The sequence below is a fragment of the Centropristis striata genome, chromosome 9 (assembly GCF_030273125.1).
Source record: "Centropristis striata isolate RG_2023a ecotype Rhode Island chromosome 9, C.striata_1.0, whole genome shotgun sequence".
NCBI lineage: Eukaryota > Metazoa > Chordata > Actinopteri > Perciformes > Serranidae > Centropristis > Centropristis striata.
Window position 1 is genome coordinate 10,898,445 of NC_081525.1, and position 19,387 is coordinate 10,917,831.

The 19,387-nt window shown below is 39.6% G+C and overlaps 1 protein-coding gene across 1 annotated transcript; it reads left to right on the plus strand.

Annotated features, from left to right (window-relative positions):
* The first annotated feature begins 4,516 nt into the window (after window positions 1–4,516).
* Window positions 4,517–19,325, plus strand: LOC131977828 (uncharacterized). Its single transcript, XM_059341271.1, has 6 exons — window positions 4,517–5,844; window positions 5,944–6,118; window positions 11,146–11,339; window positions 14,222–14,366; window positions 17,558–17,863; window positions 18,695–19,325. The coding sequence occupies exons 1-6, from the start codon at window positions 4,517–4,519 to the stop codon at window positions 18,851–18,853; spliced, it is 2,307 nt and encodes a 768-aa protein (XP_059197254.1). The 3' UTR covers window positions 18,854–19,325.
* The last annotated feature ends 62 nt before the right edge of the window (window positions 19,326–19,387 follow it).

The window sequence follows — 19,387 nt, forward strand, 5'->3', positions numbered from 1 at the left end:
CTGTACATTTTTAAATGTTGTTCTTACCTTTTCTTTCCTTTTCTTACCCTTTTTAGGTTTATAGTGATTGACCTTACATGTAAATGTTTGATATATTGAGAAAATGTTTTTCTGTATATTCTGTGTTGTTCCTGTGGACCCCAGGAAGACTAGCTAGTTACTAAGGTACCAGCTAATGGGGATCCTTAATAAATAAACAAATAAACCTCTCACACACAAAGAATACCTCACACATTCACAATTTTACCTCTCATATACACAATTTACCTCTGGTTGATTGGATGATGGTTTTAGCCCAGAATCACCATATAATCCGGTCAGTATCCGGACTTTGAAGAGACATTGTCGTGAATTGGGCCTATTCAGAAGAAAACACCATTCTAAATGGATGAGGTGAGAGGAACGACAACACAATGGACAGATGAAGGATATCGCTGGTTACATCTATGACACTTTTTTCCTCATAAATCTGCTACTTTTTTTCCCCTAGATTTGCCACTTTTAATCTTATAAATCTGGGATTTTTTTTCTTGTTGATTTGCCATTTATAATCTCATTAAACTGCTATTTTTTTCTCGTAGATTTGCTACTTTAATCTCATAAATTTGCAACTTTTTGCTCAAAACATAACCCTCCTCCCTCAGGTCTGTATTTATTCATTTATTTTTTCATACTTGGCCCTAATACGCCTTCGTATGTTTCTCTTTTTAACTGTGTTTTTAAAAAAATACTTCCATTTAAAAATGTGTACTATACTATCTTGTGTTCTGCTTTTTATATAAACCACAATGTAATAAAGATTATATGGCACTGATCACCATTGTTTCTTTCAGTATCAGCAGACATAATAGTTTTTTATCTGATAATAAGTTGATGTAGTCCAAACAGCAATGAGAGCAGTACTTAGGGTGCAGACTGTATATCAAGGTCATGTTTGCCCAGGGGAGGACCCAGTGCTCTTAGCTGTGATACTATATTAAGAAGCTCCCAAAATAACTGCTAATATCATGCCACATAAGAAAAGAGTGTCTTAGACACAAATGATCAATGATTCGATTAAAGGCTCAGATAAGAAGAAACCAAATGCTTTTAAACAGTATGAATGTGTCCGACCCCTCACAATTCAAGATAGCAATACAGTGCACGATCATCATTACCATCTCTTAATATTCTGAATAATGATGCAAGGATTTTTATTTTATTGTATGATCAATGTTCAATAATGTACTGACATGCAAATGGCAGCTAGAATATGATTTGATGCTGATGAATGTTACTGAAATCAATTTATATAAATGTAAATTACAATGTATAGTCTACATTTGTCCTATAAGGACACATTGGGGAGTGTTAAAGGGAATTATATGTCGATTAAGATGGGGGACTTAAGAGTGTCAAGCTTCAGAAAATGGTACAATTTATTCATATTACACATTACTTCAGATGAAGAACATGTGATTTGATCAGTGGTCGAAAAATGATCAGATCTCTTACTTCAGCAAAAGTACTAATACCACACTGTGAAATTACTCCACTACAAGTAAAAGTCCTGCATTCAAAACTAACTGAAGCAAAAGTACAAAAGTATCAGCATCAAAATGTACTTAAAGTGTCAAACTTAAAAGTGCTTGTTATGCAGATTGTTTTATATGTATTCTAAATATATTATTCGATTATTTGTATTGATGCATTTATGTAAGCAGGATTTCAATTGCCTCAAGGTAGGGCTCATTTTAAATATTTAATATACTGTTATGAGGTTTAATTAAAAAAACAAACATCTTATCACTTTAAATTGATCATGATTTGTATGTAGTGGAGTAAAAAGTTCAATATTTACCTTAAAATGTAGAAGTGGAAGTATAGTTACATAAAATGGAAATACTCAAGTAAAGTACAAGTACCTCAAAATTGCACTTAAGTACAGTACTTGAGTAAATGTACTTGGTTACATTCCACCACTGGATATGATCAGAACAGCTCTTAAATGCACCTTCTGTTTCCAAGCTCATTGGGGTCAAGAATGAACTTAATTTCTCAGCACCAAGTTTTACCACAAGCTTCCTGATAAAAATGTGTAAGATCCAAACAGACTTTACTCAAGTTATGTTTAAATGCAGTCCTAATGTCCCACTTGAAATATTTTCTCAGACTTGGCAAAACTCCCTTTCCCAGACCCACAGAACGGATTATTCCCATGACTGTGAACTGACTCTGATAATGGTTTAGCAACAATGTCATGGTTACTTGTAGAGGTGTGAATCCCCAGAGGCCCTATGATACGATTTTATTCCAGTACTTGAGTCTTGATACAATATTATTTTAAGCATTTTGCAATGTGGTGAGTATTGCCACACAATATATTGCAATTTAACTGTTTAATTGCATTTTGTGTCCACAAAATTAAATTAAATCAATAATTGTTTTGTCAAATCAGAGAAAATTCTCAGTCTATTCATCTCACTTCAGTCTTTTTATTTCTCCACAATGAGAGTCAAACCCACAGACTGACCAACAAAGTATTCAGTCAAACTGAACTGAACTGATATCAAACATGTATGGACGACAACAACTGCAGCATTTTATCAAACTTTCAAAAACTTTAAGCTTCACTGCTCTGAATTTTTTTGAATGAAACATGAAAAAACCCCGAACTTTGCAGCGTAATTTTGACAACTTCTCAACACGATCTCCTGACACAGTGGTGTCATGGTGCCTATAGATTCCTTATATCTTCAAGTTTCATACGATACAAGTATCTCCAGTTTATTCATAAAATTGAGCCCACTACAGCCTCCGGAAAAACAAATACGGCCAAAATAATGACGCTAAATATCGATACTTGGCGGCCATGTATCAATATGATATTGCCATTCAAAATATCGCATATAGATTTTTTCCACCCACCTCTAATTCCTTGACAATTTCTTGTGCCCTTTTTTAAGTCTAAATACATTAGTTCATTCATACAAATGTATTTTTTATGCTTGCTGAAAAGAGTATCACTCACATTTGAATTTTATTTTCAAGGTCATGAAGAGATGTGTTATTGTATTAGAAATCTTTCAGGCATAACCTATTCAAAGACAGAAAATGTTGCTGGTGGTCCCCTGCTGACAACCCCAATATCCCCAACCCAATCCCCAAATACTGGCCTCTGTGCTCTCACTGTTTGCCCCATGGCCTCCAAGTTTCCATTAGGTTAAGTGCACATAGCAGATGTATGCCATGGCAGCTTCATTAGGTGCCCAATAGTTCATTCATTCATTATCCTTAACTGGAGCTTGAGCTCTAGCCGATCTCAGGTGATATTGGGCAAGAGACGCATAGAGACTAGCTCTCATTCACACCTACGGGCAATTTAGAGTCACCAATTAACCTAAGTTGCATGTTTTTGGACTGTGGGAGGAAGCTGGAGAACCCGGATAACAATGATTGACCATCTTTAGTAGTGCTGTTAATCATTTGATTAACACCACTACTAAAGATGGTCAATACTAAAAACTAACCAAATAACCAGCTGTGTTAATATCAAACCTTGTTTCCACAACTCCTTGTGGGCCCAAAACCACAAGCATGAGGAAACTCTGACTTGCCGAATAATGGGAAAAACTGCATTTCATGTTTATATTCTTGCATGTGATTTTCATTCGCAAAGACTGCAGTTTATAAAGTTCTTTCTTAATTATGACAAAGCTACTGCAGTATGAAGATTTTTCTTCTTGTTGGTCTTGTTGCTTGTTTTGGTGGTTAAAAAAAGTATGCATGTGGATAGCTCTTGTTATAATATTTATGTCATATTGTAGCCATCAGACTGCACCACTTGTCCCAGACCACATACAGTATGAACACTCACACAAACACACAGCCAACATCATGCATATTTAACATACGACAAACAGACAAGTAACTGAATAGACATCTTATACAACATACACAAAACAGCTATCGATATGAATACAGGATATAACCATTAAAACAAGAATAAAAAAGGGCAGCAAGTAGATTTGTAGACATAATGATAATAAAATGGTGTGTGTGTGTGTGTGTGTGTGTGTGTGTGTGATGAAGCTTTTTTTTTAATTCTCAGACAATAATGACTGCCTGTACTCTTCCTCTTCTTCAAATCTAACTGAACTCAATTGTATTTGCTGAATGGATTCTCATGATCTCTTTTCTCCAACATTCATATACTCATCATATTTGCATCAAACTGATTTTAAAGCCACATTTATGGTTTCTGTTTGGCTCATGATGATACTGGAGGTCACACTTGTGCAGTGCTGTTGTTCAACACATCACACAGTGTTCATGCTGCTGGTCCAATATGCAGTCCATTACTGCAGCCTTTTTGACAGGGAGCGCGCTTCCAAATTTACCCTCCCGCGGCGCGCGCTCCCCGTGCCTTAAAAAACCGAGTGCACGGCTGAAGGTCACTTAAACACAAAAGGCTCTCAGCGCTGCGGTCCAATATAGCGCATGCGCGCTGCCGGAGGACTGCTTCACAGACCGCAATATGGCGAGAATGCCTGCCAGCGGAGACACTGAGCAGGAGCAGATGAGCTGCCCCGAGAGGAGCAGGGATGAGGAGAATGAGGTGGAAGATTATGAGATCCAGGAGGTCCAGATCACTGGGGAAGAAGAGGACGAGGAGTCCGATAGAGAGGTTGTGGAGCTGGAGTGGGAGTCAGGGGGCACAGTGCTGGACTCCAGCGGTTCCGCCGCGGAGATACGAGCGGTCGTTATGCGGAGTATGGACCGAGGAGAGGAAGAGGGAGAGGCGGACCCCTTCAGCAGCATCCCCGCTGGGCTGGAGGCTCATCTGGAGGGAGACCTTCAGCGGTCAGATCGGAACAGGCTGAGCGAGAACACCCGCCTGGCAACCCGGTATGCGGTGAGGATCTTCAGGGAGTACCTCAGTGAGAAAGCCCAAAGTCCAGACTTTGAAACTCTGGACAAGGAGGCGCTATGCACGGTGCTACGCTCCTTTTACGCGGAGGCGCGCTCCAAAAGTGGTCAGTTGTATAGCAAGTCGTCCCTCATCAGCATCCGGAGCTCTCTGAATCGGTACCTGAACGAGCCTCCCTACTGCCGTACCTTGGACCTCACCAAAGACCCGGAGTTGCGCAGCGCCAATCTGACCCTGGCCGCGGTCATCCGGAGGCTGGAGGAGCAAGGCGCCGGTCCCGTAGTGCAGAAACAAGCTATCACGCGCTCGGACCTGCGGAAACTGTACGAGTCCTCAGTGTTCAACACCGACACGCCGTTCGGGCTGCTCAACAAAGTCTGGTTCGAGACCTGCATGTATTTCTGCACCAGGGGCAGGGAGAACCAACGCGAGCTGGAGGAGGACTCGTTCGGTCTGGCTGTGGATGAGGACGGAAGAAAGTTTGTGTATTTTAAAGCTCTTGGACCGTACCACAAGTCCCGCTCCGCCGCCTGGACCAAGAAGCGCCCGGACGCGGACGAGGACACCTTGCCGCGGATGTACGAGACGGGCTCGGAGCAGTGTCCGTACGCCAGCTTCGTCCGGTACGTGTCCAAACGGAACCCGCTGTGCAGGGCTTTCTTCCAGCGGCCCCGGGACCACTGCTGCGCGAGCGACATGACGTGGTACGAGAACAAAGCTATCGGTAAGAACCTGTTGGGCACGAGGATGCAGATGTTGTCGCGCGCTGCCAAGCTGTCCAAAACCTACACCAACCACTGCATCGGCGCCGTCTCCATAGCAACGCTCAACAGCATCGTGGGTGCTTCGGGATCCAGGCCGACCACGACGACGCTTTACGTTGCCTCGGAAACGGTCAACGGTCACGCGCAGTCCCACCTGCAGCTGGTGATCCCGTACCTGCGCCGGGTCAGCGACGCTAAGGATCTGAAACCTGCAGCAGATACAACAAACACAACAACAACAGCAACAACAACAACAACAACAAGGAGCAGGGGCAGCGCTGAGGAGGACCCGGCTCCCCACGCCAAGAGGGTGTGCGTGCGCCTCGGGGCACGCGTGGAGTCGCCCGTGAAGGAGAAGGAAAGCGAGCCGGTGCCTGCAAGAGCCCCGGACTCCCACAGTCACACACAACCAGCTGTGCGGTCCCCTGTCGCTGTGGCCACACAGGTAACACCAGAAATGTGCTCGTTTTTCATTTTCAGCAGCATTTGTGTGTGATCGTGCGTAAAATGTGCCGCAGGCGAGACAAAAGTAAAGCCTCTACTCCGTCCATCCGCACCGTGTGTGAGACAGCTCTGTGTGCAGATCTGCTCCTACAAAACTGATGGAGATATTCAATTTAGAGATTCTTATTTCTTCTGCCGTTTGCATGATTTAAGAGATAATCCCATAAACAACGGAAGCAAAGTCACTTTAAGATGCACACATGGATATTTACAGGTACATCTCAATACATTAGAATATGATGGAAAAGTCCATTTCCAGTAGTTCAAGTCAAATAGTCCCAACCAAGTATTGAGTCATATGGATATAATTCTCAGAGGCCAACATTTCCATATTAAACATACTTTTTAAATTTGGTCTTTTGTAATATTCACATTTTTTGAGACACTGAGTTTTAGGTCTTCATTAAATGTAAGCCATAATCATTATAATTAGAAGAAATTAAATTAATTAAGACATTAAATATTTCATTCTGTGTGCAATGGATCTATGTAATGTGTTATTTCCTCTTTTTGAATTTAATTACTGACATAAATAAACTTTCAATGATCTATTTTATTGAGATTCACCTGTAGGCTATAAACTTTTAGTGGATCGAGTCACTATCAGTGGAAGAAGTATTCAGATCCCTTACTTAAGTAAAAGTACAAATACCACATGGTGAAGTTACTCCACTACAAGTAAAAGCCCTGCATTGAAAAAACTTACTGAAGTAAAAGTACAAAAGTATCAGCACCAAAATGTACTTAAAGTATCAAAGGTAAAAGTATTTGTTATGCAGAATGGACCCACTCAGAAATATATATTCCAAATAATGTTGTGATTAATTTATGTTTGCAATGTTGTAAAGATAGGCTTCATTTTAACTGCTTAATATACTGTTATGAGGTTTAATTCATAAAAAATGTGTTATTTAATTTATTGTTATTATTTTAAATTGATCACTTTTATCATGTTAAACCTGAAAGTAACTAAAGCTGTCAGCTAAATGTAGTGGAGTAAAAAGTGCAATATTTGCCCCAAAATGTAGTGAAGTAAAAGTATTAAGTGACTTAAAATGGAAATATTCAAGTAAAGCACAAGTACCTCGAAATTGTACTACTATTACAGTACTTGAGTAAATGCTTTACGGAGGTTTAGTGTTTGTTGTTTTGGTTTTATACCCCTAAACTTTACAATTTGCTTCAGTCTCAAAGCTCTCATTAACATTGTTTCCAACCTCTGCTGGCAGCAGTTTTCATAGAAAAAGCTCAAAAAGCCCAGTGTCTGCCTGCTGCTGGCTGCTGGGAAGATTGTGTATACACAGTCAGGAACTAGCTGGCAAACAAAGTGAAGCATGTAGCCGCCAAAGAACAGTTAAACAGAGCTAAACATTTACCTCTCAGGTGGACAGAAACACATCTCCACATCAATGCTAATCTTGCAGATGTGTCTGCTGTTTGTTCACATTTTTACCCCAGAATAACAAAGTGATTATGTCAGTGTTTTGATAAAAAAATTGTGTTCAAGGTCCTTTTTTTTTTTTTTAGAGTTGGTGGTTGTGGGCAGTGCATTTTTAGTGGTGATGTTTAGAAGTGGTTGATATCATCTGAAAGCTGTGAACCTGAATATTAATTTGAGATGAAGCTCAGCACTGTGTGTCAAGTTGTTCTGGTCAAAAATATCTTAGTATAATTACTTAATTAATTAATTATTTATTTATTGAAACCTATTAAGGTGTATAAGGGGTCATAACATCATTGCTATCTGAAGTCCATTTCCATGTTCAACTGTGTCCCGTAAGCTTTTGCAGCAATTTTTGGGTTGATACCATTGTTTACACACATTTGGTGCTGAATAATGCAATTTTATTCATATCGAGAATGAATAAAAAATGGTTTAAAAAGCCTCCAGAATATAACAGAATTATGCCAAGATCTTTGGAACAACATAGAAGAATCCATGCTGAGATTTGGGTTCAAAAACTTTGGTCATTTTGGAGATTTCTGTATTTTCAGCGATTGGATGACGAGCACTTCTGTTCTTCAAAATGCTGTTCTTCTAACTACCCTTATTGTCAATATACCTAGGAAAGCTGCACATTCTCTGAAGGCTCTAGGTCTCTAGTTTGTGGTTGTAAAGTTTCATGAGGCTGTGATTATCCTAGAGGTCACAGGAGCTCATTTTATACACTGAGGTCGAGACTCAAGAAATGCCCTCACTGCAATGAACTGGCTACTACTGATGACTAACATCATCCCACATGAAGAGAACTGGCCTCATTGAATCCAAGAGAGTCTCAGCTTTCCACTGATACCCAGTTTATGTAATTCAAAGCCTGTTTAGGGACCTCAGTGTGCACAAATATTCATTATTATATCAGTATATCCAGCAGGTCGTCTGAACACTAAGTAGTTAAGAAAACCTGCAATAAACCTCTTAACGCTGATGGGCAAACAGAAAACAGTTCAGAGTAGATTCAAAAATTGCCTAACATAAGGTCAGACCTTGCCAGAATTGAACAGAAGACAATGAAGTCTAGCTGAACAGGTTTGGAACAGGATTAAAGAAAACAGCACAACAGGCCAGTCGACCTTTTGTTCCCAGACCTCTGGCCTCCCACCAGGCTGCCAATTGCCTCTTTCTGAACTTCACGCTTTGCTTCTTGCCAGGCACCTGGCACTGTAAAGAAGTAGCTGTAGCTACAAGGAAATCTGGCTGGTAGCTGGAGCTCTGACAGTCACGAAGCTGCCTGAGAGAGCTGTGATTCGAAATCATCAGCACTTATCTAAAAAACTTCCTACCGAGTTGGTCAGACAGCCAGAGTTTGTTGGTTTTATTGAAGAAAAAAGGAGCCATAGAGACACTTGTCTGACATCAAATATGCCTGGACAAATAATCCAAAATATAATTCTGTATCAACACTAACATGTTAGGGCCTTGTTTAATTATTATTATTTTTTGGTTGACTGATTTCCCAATGGCCCCCTCTGCTGTCAATCAATCAATCAATCAATCAATCAATCAGTCATGTCTTACTTAAAAACTGATAGAGGGAGGGCCAAGAGCCTAGGCTCTCTCCTCCTTGGGCCCATCGGCTGTCAATCAACCCATCATCAAATAAGAAAGGAGAAGAAACACATAGGAGTCACAAAGTGAATTACGAGAGAAAAATCGACAGATGAGTGTATCCGTATGTTTTACTTCCTGTCGATAAACACATGTAGCTTTCAAAATAACAGCACAGAAGCCACCATTGCATTTACAAGACTTTCAAAATATGATGCACCAACTAGTGATGTGCCAAAGAAACCTCTTGAAGCATTTTCTTTATTTTGTTAAAATATATATTTATATATTATATTATATTATATTATATTTATTATGTTTAACAAAGGACTGAAAGCACAATTAATTACTATTGCTTGAGCCTTTTATGATGGATTAGTGGCATCAGAATGTCCGAGAGGCCACAAAATCTGGGCTTTTATGGGAAAAAATCTCCCCCCGGACCCCCCTAGCTGGTTACTATTCCCTACTGGCGGGCTGCTCCATGTAGGACAGGAAAGCCCTGATTCAGGGGAGAGCTAATATAGTTGTTGTGTAATCAGTTGTGGTGGGCCGGTCAGGGTAAAATGCCAGGGCTGTTTTTTTCTGTGCCAGTTCAGCCCTATATGGCCTCTGTGATGTTTGTTGCTGCAGTGATGATTTCATCTCTCCACTTGGGGCACCAGAACAATGTTTAAACCATAGACTGTATAGGTTTAAACACAAACTTGCCTCACTTTACACACTTTCCAACAGATATGAAGCACACACGAATGAATATAAGTTCAATATTCACTCTCTTCCAACTCCTGAGGGAAAGATCTGTCTATTTAGCTGAACACAGCCACCTGGAAATGAGTTTGACAAGAGCTGTGAGCGTGAACTGAAAGTAACGCCAAATAAATTAACTGAAAAACACTAAATCCTAAGAAATTGTGGGAATTGTCTGGGTTTGTCTCTACCAATGACATTTTTTGTATTACACAGTGGTGGAAGAAGTATTCAGATCCCTTACTTAAAAGTACTAATACCACACTGTGAAATTACTCCACTACAAGTAAAAGTCCTGCATTCAAAACTTACTGAAGTATAAGTACAAAAGTATCAGCATCAAAATGTACTTAAAGTATCAAAAGTAAAAGTACTTGTTGTGCAGAATGGACCAAATTACAGTGTTATATCGTACATATTCCAAATATATTATTGTATTATTATTGATGCATTTCAGTTTTCTCTAGGTAGGGCTCTTTTTAACGACTTAATATACTGTTAAGAGGTTTAATTTTAAGAAAAAGTCCAATCACTTTAAATTTATGATGTTTTTTTTATGTTAAATCTCAACCTGAAAAGTAATTAGAGCTGTCAGATAAATGTAGTGAAGTAAAAAGTACAATATCTGCCTCATAATTTAGTGGAGTAGAAGTATAAAGTTACATAAAATGGAAATACTCAAGTAAAGTACAAGTACCTCAAAACTGTACTTAAGTACAGTACTTGAGTAAATGTACATAGTTACATTCCACCACAGTAAGTTGATCCATTGTTAGTTTTAAAATATTAATGCAACTTTAAAGTTACTGTACTTCTGTGAAATGTTTGATGATTATAGTACCTTTTAAATGACTAATGGCACAAATTGTACATGGGGCTTCCAATGTGTGAAACTAAACAAACAAAAAAATAGCTGAAAGGCACTAAATACTTGATAGAGTTGAGGAGAACTGCAGAGTTGGTGATTGTTTTTCTTTAGATTTGTCACAGTTATATCTTACACATACATAGTTAATGAAAATGTGGATTTGTGCAGCTTTAAGATAATGAAGTCACAGATTTAAGATGGTTCATTTTCTCCATCACAGTTGCGTAATAAATGTTTAGCCTTTAAATTCACTTTTACAGTGCTGTGTTTATGTGTGTGGGTTTGTGTGTCTTTTGTGTCACAGGACAGCTGTGGCAGCCACAGCAGCAGTATGTCCAGTCAGCAGCTGGTCTCTGCGTCTCCAGTGTCTCCAGTGGGATCCACCGGCATCCCCACACCAGCCCAGCTCACGAAAACAAACGCACCCGTCCACATCGATGTAGGAGGACACATGTACACCAGCAGCCTGGCTACTCTTACAAAGTATCCTGAGTCACGGTGAGACACACATCCTCTATAAAAATAGCTTTTATCCCTGAAAACACACCATTAACCTTACTTTAAATCAAGTTGTTTGGTATAAGTCATCATTGTAGTCATCCTTTAACTGTCGATTAATTTAAAAAGGCAAACACTGAACTGATCAAGCCAGAAAACTAAACATCATTAATTATCAAAGTAAAGTTTTGTGTAGGTTTGTCCTCATACAATCTCACTTCAAAAACTATCCCTTAAATATATTTGTCTCTATATGAAATTATTGCGATTTTAAGCATTTTGTGATATGGTGAGTATTGCCATACAATATATTGTGATTTAACTGTTTAACTGCATTTTCTGTCCACAAAATTAAATTCTATCAAGAATTGTTTTGTCAAATAAGAGAAAATTCTCAGTCTGTTCATCTCACTTCAGTCTTTGTATTTCTCCACAATGAGAGTCAAACCCACAGACTGACCAACAAAGTATTCAGTCAAACTGAACTGAACTGATATCAAACATGTATGGACAACAACAACTGCAGCATTTTATCAAACTTTCAAAAACTTTAAGCTTCACTGCTCTGAATTTGAAAAAACTTTGCAGCGTTATTTCCACTCGATATCCTGACAAACATGGTGCCTATAGATTCCTTAGATCTTCTAGTTTATATGATAGCAGTATCTCCAGTATAAAAATGGCGAAAATACTGACGGCTAATGATGTGCCAATGCATTTTCTTTATTTTCTGAGCCCACTAGATGGCGCTCTATGTTCAACAAAGGACTGAAAGCACAATTAATTACTATTGCTTGAGCCTTCTCTTTAAAGCAAGAGCACCATGTAGTGGTCTCAGAAAATAAAGAAAATGCTTCATGAGGCTTCACCAGAAAGCAAAATATCGATACTTGTTGGTCATGAATCGATACAATATTGCAACGCAAAATATTGTGATACTACGCTGTATCGATTTTTCCCCCACCTCTAATATTTAGAACCCCTAGAAACACATGTGGCCCCAGCCTGCCCTCCCATTTCAGATGGTTTCATTTAAATTGTATATTAATGAGCGTGCATGTGAGTTTGGGAGAGCATTTGTTAGATGAAGTCATGTGTGCAAAGGGACAACAGTATGTGTGTGTTCAAGCATGTCTTGATTCTTTTAAATAAGTACCAACAAATTCAATGCAAACTTTGAAGGCCTTTTCCCTTAAAATTAGAGCTCGGGGATAGCCATTATGTAGTGCAATGTGTTTTTGCTGAATATTTGGAGTACAAATTCAACATACAATACGAGACTATCCAACTACAAGAGATGGACTAAATTGCAGAAATATCTAATTACCTTTGTAGCATCCCTGGCTCTTATACTGATGGTTTACGGGATTTATTCACAACAGTAGCTCCATGAAAATAAAAATAAGACAGGCATAAGACAGTGACCACATTGTGAATTCACCGTAAGAGCTACGAGAATGGAAAATAATAGCAAACATTAGCATTAGCGCTTTAGCAAATAAACACTTTTACAATCGTTGACAACAAAAATAGCCACTAATATGTATGGCAGAAGAAAATAAACTTTAACAAACCTAGTGTCCCTGTCAGCCAGCCACTATAGAAGCATTTTTGACGCTTTATATCAACTTTATATGAATTACGTTTACGTATGAAGCACTCGTTATTATTTACCGTTTGTTTTTCATTTTACCGTTCCACCTTCTATTTCCTGTCACTACCTTCACAATAATAGCGCCCGTTCCACCCTGGACAGCATCTTTTCAAAATAAAAGCACCACAACATTGTAAAACACCTAAAAAATATACAAATATAATATAAATACACCACAAAGAACCTTGCTGAAGGTCATTTACAACCTACATTTTATGTGATTTGCTCTGAGAATCATCCGTCAGTCCTCATGACCACCACTTAACTGTTTTTATCTGCTGATACAAATAGTATGGGGTTTTTTTTAGATGTTCCCATGACTCACTGTTCATCTTGACCCCCATGAGTTCTAATGCTTCTGCAGTTTATTGACATATGTGTGCTCCCTGCGGAACAACATTACTTTCCTCATTTTGCTTTAAAAGCTCAAATATAATAGAGGTCAGGAAACTCTAAATCGGCCAAGTGGCCATCAGCATATCTACCCTGTTTCACTCATGGTATCACTATTTTCATATAATACATTTAAGTGCTGGTGGTCCATGAACTTATCTACTTTCACTGCCTTTATCTGGATTCTGGCCAATGCAAATCTGACATTGCTGACACTGACATTGCTTAAAGCATCTAAAAGCAGACTGTGTGAAAAAAGAAAAAACAAATTTTTCCTCTAACAACCCTCGAAAAGTTGAATTTATAAGCTATCAAGCAGATCTTTGTTCAGTCTAGAAGTCTGACATGAACAGTGACTAATGCTAGCTAATGTGAGCACACCATAACTAGATATGAGGGGCCTTATAGGCCATAACTCATTAAATAACACAAAAAATACCTCTCACATTCACAGTTTTAACTCTCACATACACATTTTACCTCTCACATTCACAAAAATACCTCTCACATACACAAAGGTATGCTATTTCTGTGGACTCTTTCAAAAATCACCTTAAGACCTATCTTTTTAGACAGGCATTTGGATGACCACCATGCATTGTACATGCAGTATTATTTTTATAATTTTCTATGTTTCATTGTGTTTTAAATTTATTTTAACTGTGTTTTAATTGTCTTATGTTCCCCTGTCTTATTTCTTTGTTTTTAGTCAGCAAGGACTGAACATTCAGCTGCTGCAGTGCGTTTAAGTTTACCTCTAGCTCCTCCAATCAGTTGGTTCATTGGCTGTTTGATGAAGAGGCCTCTCTGTTTTCCTCCTTATTGTTTCTGACAGGATCGGTCGTCTTTTTGATGGGACAGAGCCAATTGTGTTGGATAGTCTTAAGCAGCACTACTTTATTGATCGAGACGGCCCCATGTTCCGCTACATACTTAACTTCCTCCGGACCTCAAAGCTCCTCATCCCTGATGACTTCAAAGTGAGTGTCTGTCTAGAGCTTTGATCAGGTACTACCACTGTTTACTACTGCAGCGTGTCTGAACAGTCACAATCAAAAGGAAACTAATTGTCCAGACTGTCATGAAAGACTTTAACTGTCACTTGAGCCTTATAATCAATCAATCAAATTTTATTCAAGACTCAGGGTCCATAGGAGACAGATATTAAAAACAGGAACAATACAGAAAATAAATTACACAGCAGACAAAAACATGACAGAAACCAAAAATACATATAGATCAAGTACAGAAACTGTCAGTGAGTTTTGAGAGAGTTAACCCCTATGACTCAGAACTTTTCAGACACCCTGTATAATCACTATGTTGTCATTAACTGAACACTGCCTTGCTAAAGGGCACAAATCTAGCATGCTTTTGTCATATTGTTGTATGTAGGTCATATATTTTATTTATTGTAATAACATTCCATATAGTTAATACATCCCATATGTATTAACCAGTGGTGGAAAAAGTAGTCAGATCTCTTACTTAAGTAAAAGTACTAATACCATACTGTGAAATTACTCCACTACAAGTAAAAACCTACTTAAGTAAAAGTACAAAAGTATCAGCATCAAAATATACTTAAAGTATCAAAAGTAAAAGTACTCATTATGCACAATGAACCTACTCAGATTGTTTTATATTTCCCAAATATATTAATACATTGTTTGTATTGATGCATTTGTGCAAGCAGTATTTTAATTTTGTAAAGAGAGGGTTCATTTTAACTACTTAATTCAGTGTTGTGAGGTTTAATTTAAGAAATTACTTTAAATTGATCATGTTTTTCATGTTAAATATCAACCTGAAAAGTAACTTAGGCTTACATACTTACTTACATTCCACCACTGGTATTTTTTTTAATATACTGTGCTTGGGATTTCAAAACAATCCCTTTTGATTAGTTACATTCTATTTAAAAAGTAAAAATGACACTATCCTCTGACTTGTCCTCCACCCTATGCAGGTGTGTCTGGGAGGCAGAATGACATTTACTTTGCCTAGTTTGTGTTGGTATGTTCTGTTGAATACACAGCCCCCATCAGATGCATTAAACAGCTGTTTGTGTGCTTTGGGCAAGTTGTGGCCAGGAATTAAGCTTCCAAACCCCAGTAATTGTATATAATGAAAAATATATATGGAGCTACAAATATGTATACCAGTATATGCTTGTACGTATAAGCTGCTATAGGCGAGAGAACTTCATGCCCCCATGTTTTGCAGAGAACTGGAGCGGCCCAGAGACCATGACCTGTCAGATTTTTTCCATGGTTCTACATTTTTGCTGCTTTATTTTATTCGTTCCAACACACATCACTATGGTTTGGACTGTCTGTAGTCTGGTCAAAGATACAAGGAGGCATCATGTAGTTAATGTCCGGGTAACAACAGCTCACACCTCCTTGGATTGTGACATGAAACACACTTTTTTTGAAAAGTGTGGAAAACCTCAACAATAAGTATCCTAAGTTCCTAAGGCCTCGTTCAGACTGCAGGCGAATCTGATTTAAATCATTGCCGGTGGACACCTCGTCTCCGCGATGCCCGCGATACGCCTAGAGTGACGTCACGAACAGTCAAAACCGATCTGAGTGTTTGGAGCGGTTCAAACTGAGACGCATCTTTCCAAATGTGATCTGAAACTGCCTCCCGAAGGTGGTTTCGATCCGGTTCGCAAAAATCGGATTTCATGTGATTTGTGACTGTTCAGACTTCAAAAGAGCCATCCAGTTCCAATCTGGATGGGCTAAAAATCGGATTTTGGCTGGCAGTCTGAACGAGGTCTAAAGCCTGATTTCCACCGGGCGCGTTACTGCAGCGTCACGTCAGCGTAGCGTATGCCGTTGCAAATAGGTAACACTCTAATCAATGAGAGCATTTCCACCGGGCGCGCTGCATAACGTTACAGCAGCGTCATGTCAGCGTCTCTATGCGAGCATTAGGTAGGACTTCTATTTCTCCGCGAGACGCTGCCAAATCGCGTGAGCAGAGAGAGCAGATCGCACCAGACAGGAAGTCCGACTCAGAATCAGCGTAAAACACTTCCGCCCCTTTCAAAATAAAACACAATACGCAGTTCATGCAGCCTAAAACTACTTCACATCAACATTATGTTATGACCGGGGCACCAGATCATCAATCAATCAATCAATCAAAGGGTCTCAGAGGATCGGCGACATGGACGACAAGAGACTGATTGTTGAAGTGGAACATCATACAATCATTTATGACATAACATATTGTTTTTATAAGGATAGATGGTCAGATCAACATATCTTTCACCTCAGAGAAGCAAAGTAAGTTTGTCGTTGTTGTTGTTGTTTACTTTATACACACAGTTCATCCATAGACTGTATAAATAGAGTTTAAAGTTTATCACGGGATCTTGCGGTCTCCCGTATGGTCAGGATTATCGCGCGATCTCGTGATCTCGCGTGTATACGGCCGGCTCGCTAAATTGACGTGCTGCTGCTGTAACGCGCCTGGTGTGAATTGACAGACGCAGCAAAAACGCTGTGGAGACGTGCTGCTGCTGTAACGCGTCCGGTGGAAATCCCCAGTAGCTTCACATTGGAAGCAGATTTTGGCTGTTCCTCACCAGGTTTATCCCTCCTACACAGCTGTTTCCGTCAATGATTGTGTTTCAACCTACGTATTTAACTGATGATCATTCACACCTGATTGGTATACTTGGTTAATCACACACCTGATAATATGCCCATATAATCCCTGACTTTGTGCAAGTGTACCTAAGATAATTGATGCTGTTATGAAGGCAAAGGGTGGTCACACCAAATATTGATTTGATGTAGATTTTTCCTCTGTTTAACTCACTTTGCATTTTGTTTATTAATAAAAAAATAAATAAACCGTTAACATTTCTATTTTTTGAAAAAGCATTCTTACTTATGTTTACAGCATTTTTTCATACCTGCCTAAAACTTTTGCACAGTACTGTATGTCAAAAAAGGATTCTCCTGTTTTAGTTATGTTTAAGATGCTACCTTAAACAGGGGGAGGGTCTTCCCAGGATCCAAAGGTGGCAGGTGAGGTGACAATTGCTCAGGAACAGGGAACAAAAACTCTTTTCTGTATTTTTTCTTCTGTCTGTGTGTATGTTTGTGAGCTTGTCTTCATGGATATTGTCTGTGGTTTTCTGTGCTTGCAGGAATACTCCCTGCTGTATGAAGAGGCCAGTTTCTTCCAGCTCACTCCTCTGCAGACCGAGTTGGAGCGCTGGAGAACTGAGCATGAATGCGGGGCCATGTGTAAGGAGTGCGAGTGTGTCGTGATTCATGTGGCTCCGGAGCTCGGCGAGAGAATCAGTGTGAGCGCCCACCGCGCCATGATCGAGGAGGTTTTTCCCGAGGTCAGAGACGTCATGTCTAATTCCCTGAACCCCAGCTGGAGCCAGGACTCCACACACATCACCCGCTTCCCGCTCAATGGCTACTGCCACCTCAACTCTGTCCAGGTACAAAACACACTCTGGGTTCACATTTTAAGGGTTAGGTTTTGTGTTGATTATATTATGAGGGGCCGTATAGGCCATAATTAATTTTTCCCTCTCACATACACAATTTTACCTTTCACATTCACAAAAAACACCTCTCACATACGTGTTTTTTGTGAATGTGAGAGGTAAAATTGCGAATGTGAGAGGTAAAATTGTGAATGTGAGAGGTAAAATTGTGAATGTGAGAGGTACAATTGTAAATGTGAGAGGTAAAATTGTAAATGTGAGAGGTAAAATTGTAAATATGAGAGGCAAAAATGTGAATGTGAGGTAAAATTGTGTATGTGAGAGGTATTTTTTGTGTAATTGAGAGGAAGGAATTAATTATGGCCTATACGGCCCCTCATATCATGTCATCCATCTGTGCTGCTCTGATGTTTGAAAATCAGCAAAACTATAACTACAGAGCTGACATCAGCTTTAATACACTTTTCGTTTTCGCCACTTCTGTTTTGGTCTGAGTGTTTTTTTTCTCCCCCTCTAAACTTTATAAAACATTTAAAAGATGTCATGCTGCCCAGTTTATATCCTGATGGTATGTGTTAGTGTTTTTTACAAAATGTGAGACAATCCTAAAGCTAAAAATAGTGCAGCAAATGTGTTGCTTTTAGCCTCATCCAGTCCCAGGTGTGACTCATGCAAATTATCCTCAGTGTGAGCCGGCGGAGGGCACATAAATCTACACATAAGTGACAAATTTATCCATGAAATGTTGAACCAGATCCATCATTTTTCCCAAGCAGTACTCTTTAACATCTAAAGTCTCCTTTTGTTGGTGTGTGACTGCAGGTGTTGGAGCGGTTACAGCAGAGGGGGTTCTGGATCGCAGGCTCATGCGGCGTTGGAGCGGACTCTTCCCAGTTTAGTGAATACATTCTACGGAGGGAGGGCCGAGGCAGCCGGTACCCCCCAACCCTCATCCGGATAAAACAGGAACACATGGACTGAAGTCAGGGTTCCCCTTTTTGCACACACATCAACAAGTTCTCCAAACCTAAACGACAGAAGAGGTCGTGTGTCAGTAGCACAAATTACGACACGTATCACTGCTCACGGTACACCGTGTTACCAACTCCTCAGTAAGGAAAGTAGCTATTGGCTGTCCTAAAAGTCGCTAAATGACGTCATCGCCTAATTTGCATAATTTACAATGTGCATGTACTTGTAATGGACGCTGTAGGAGAGAGGAATAATGTCGTGGGTGAGACAAAAAGTGAGAAAAAAAAACCCTAAAAATGTTTAGAACTACAAATGTTCTGTCTTCTGTCACAATTCCAACCGTCCTCCTTTATCCGGCCTCAGGACCGGCAATAGTGACCCAAAAGAGACACTGACTGTAAACCAGCCAGTGGTGACTTCTAGCATGCCGATTCATGTGCAGACTGGACACTAAGGGTTAACATCTCCTGCTCTGACTGCAGCTGGGAGAGACTCCTGCAGGAGGAACGGGCCACTTGTGAGTGCTTTGGGATGAGGGAGGCT

Excerpts from the sequence above, each read along its gene's own strand:
- LOC131977828 (XM_059341271.1), top strand. The coding sequence starts at position 4,517 with ATGGCGAGAATGCCTGCCAGCGGAGACACTGAGCAGGAGCAGATGAGC. Across the intron at positions 11,340-14,221 it reads ACAAAGTATCCTGAGTCACG|GATCGGTCGTCTTTTTGATG; the intron begins GTGAGACACACA and ends TGTTTCTGACAG. Across the intron at positions 17,864-18,694 it reads GCCACCTCAACTCTGTCCAG|GTGTTGGAGCGGTTACAGCA; the intron begins GTACAAAACACA and ends GTGTGACTGCAG.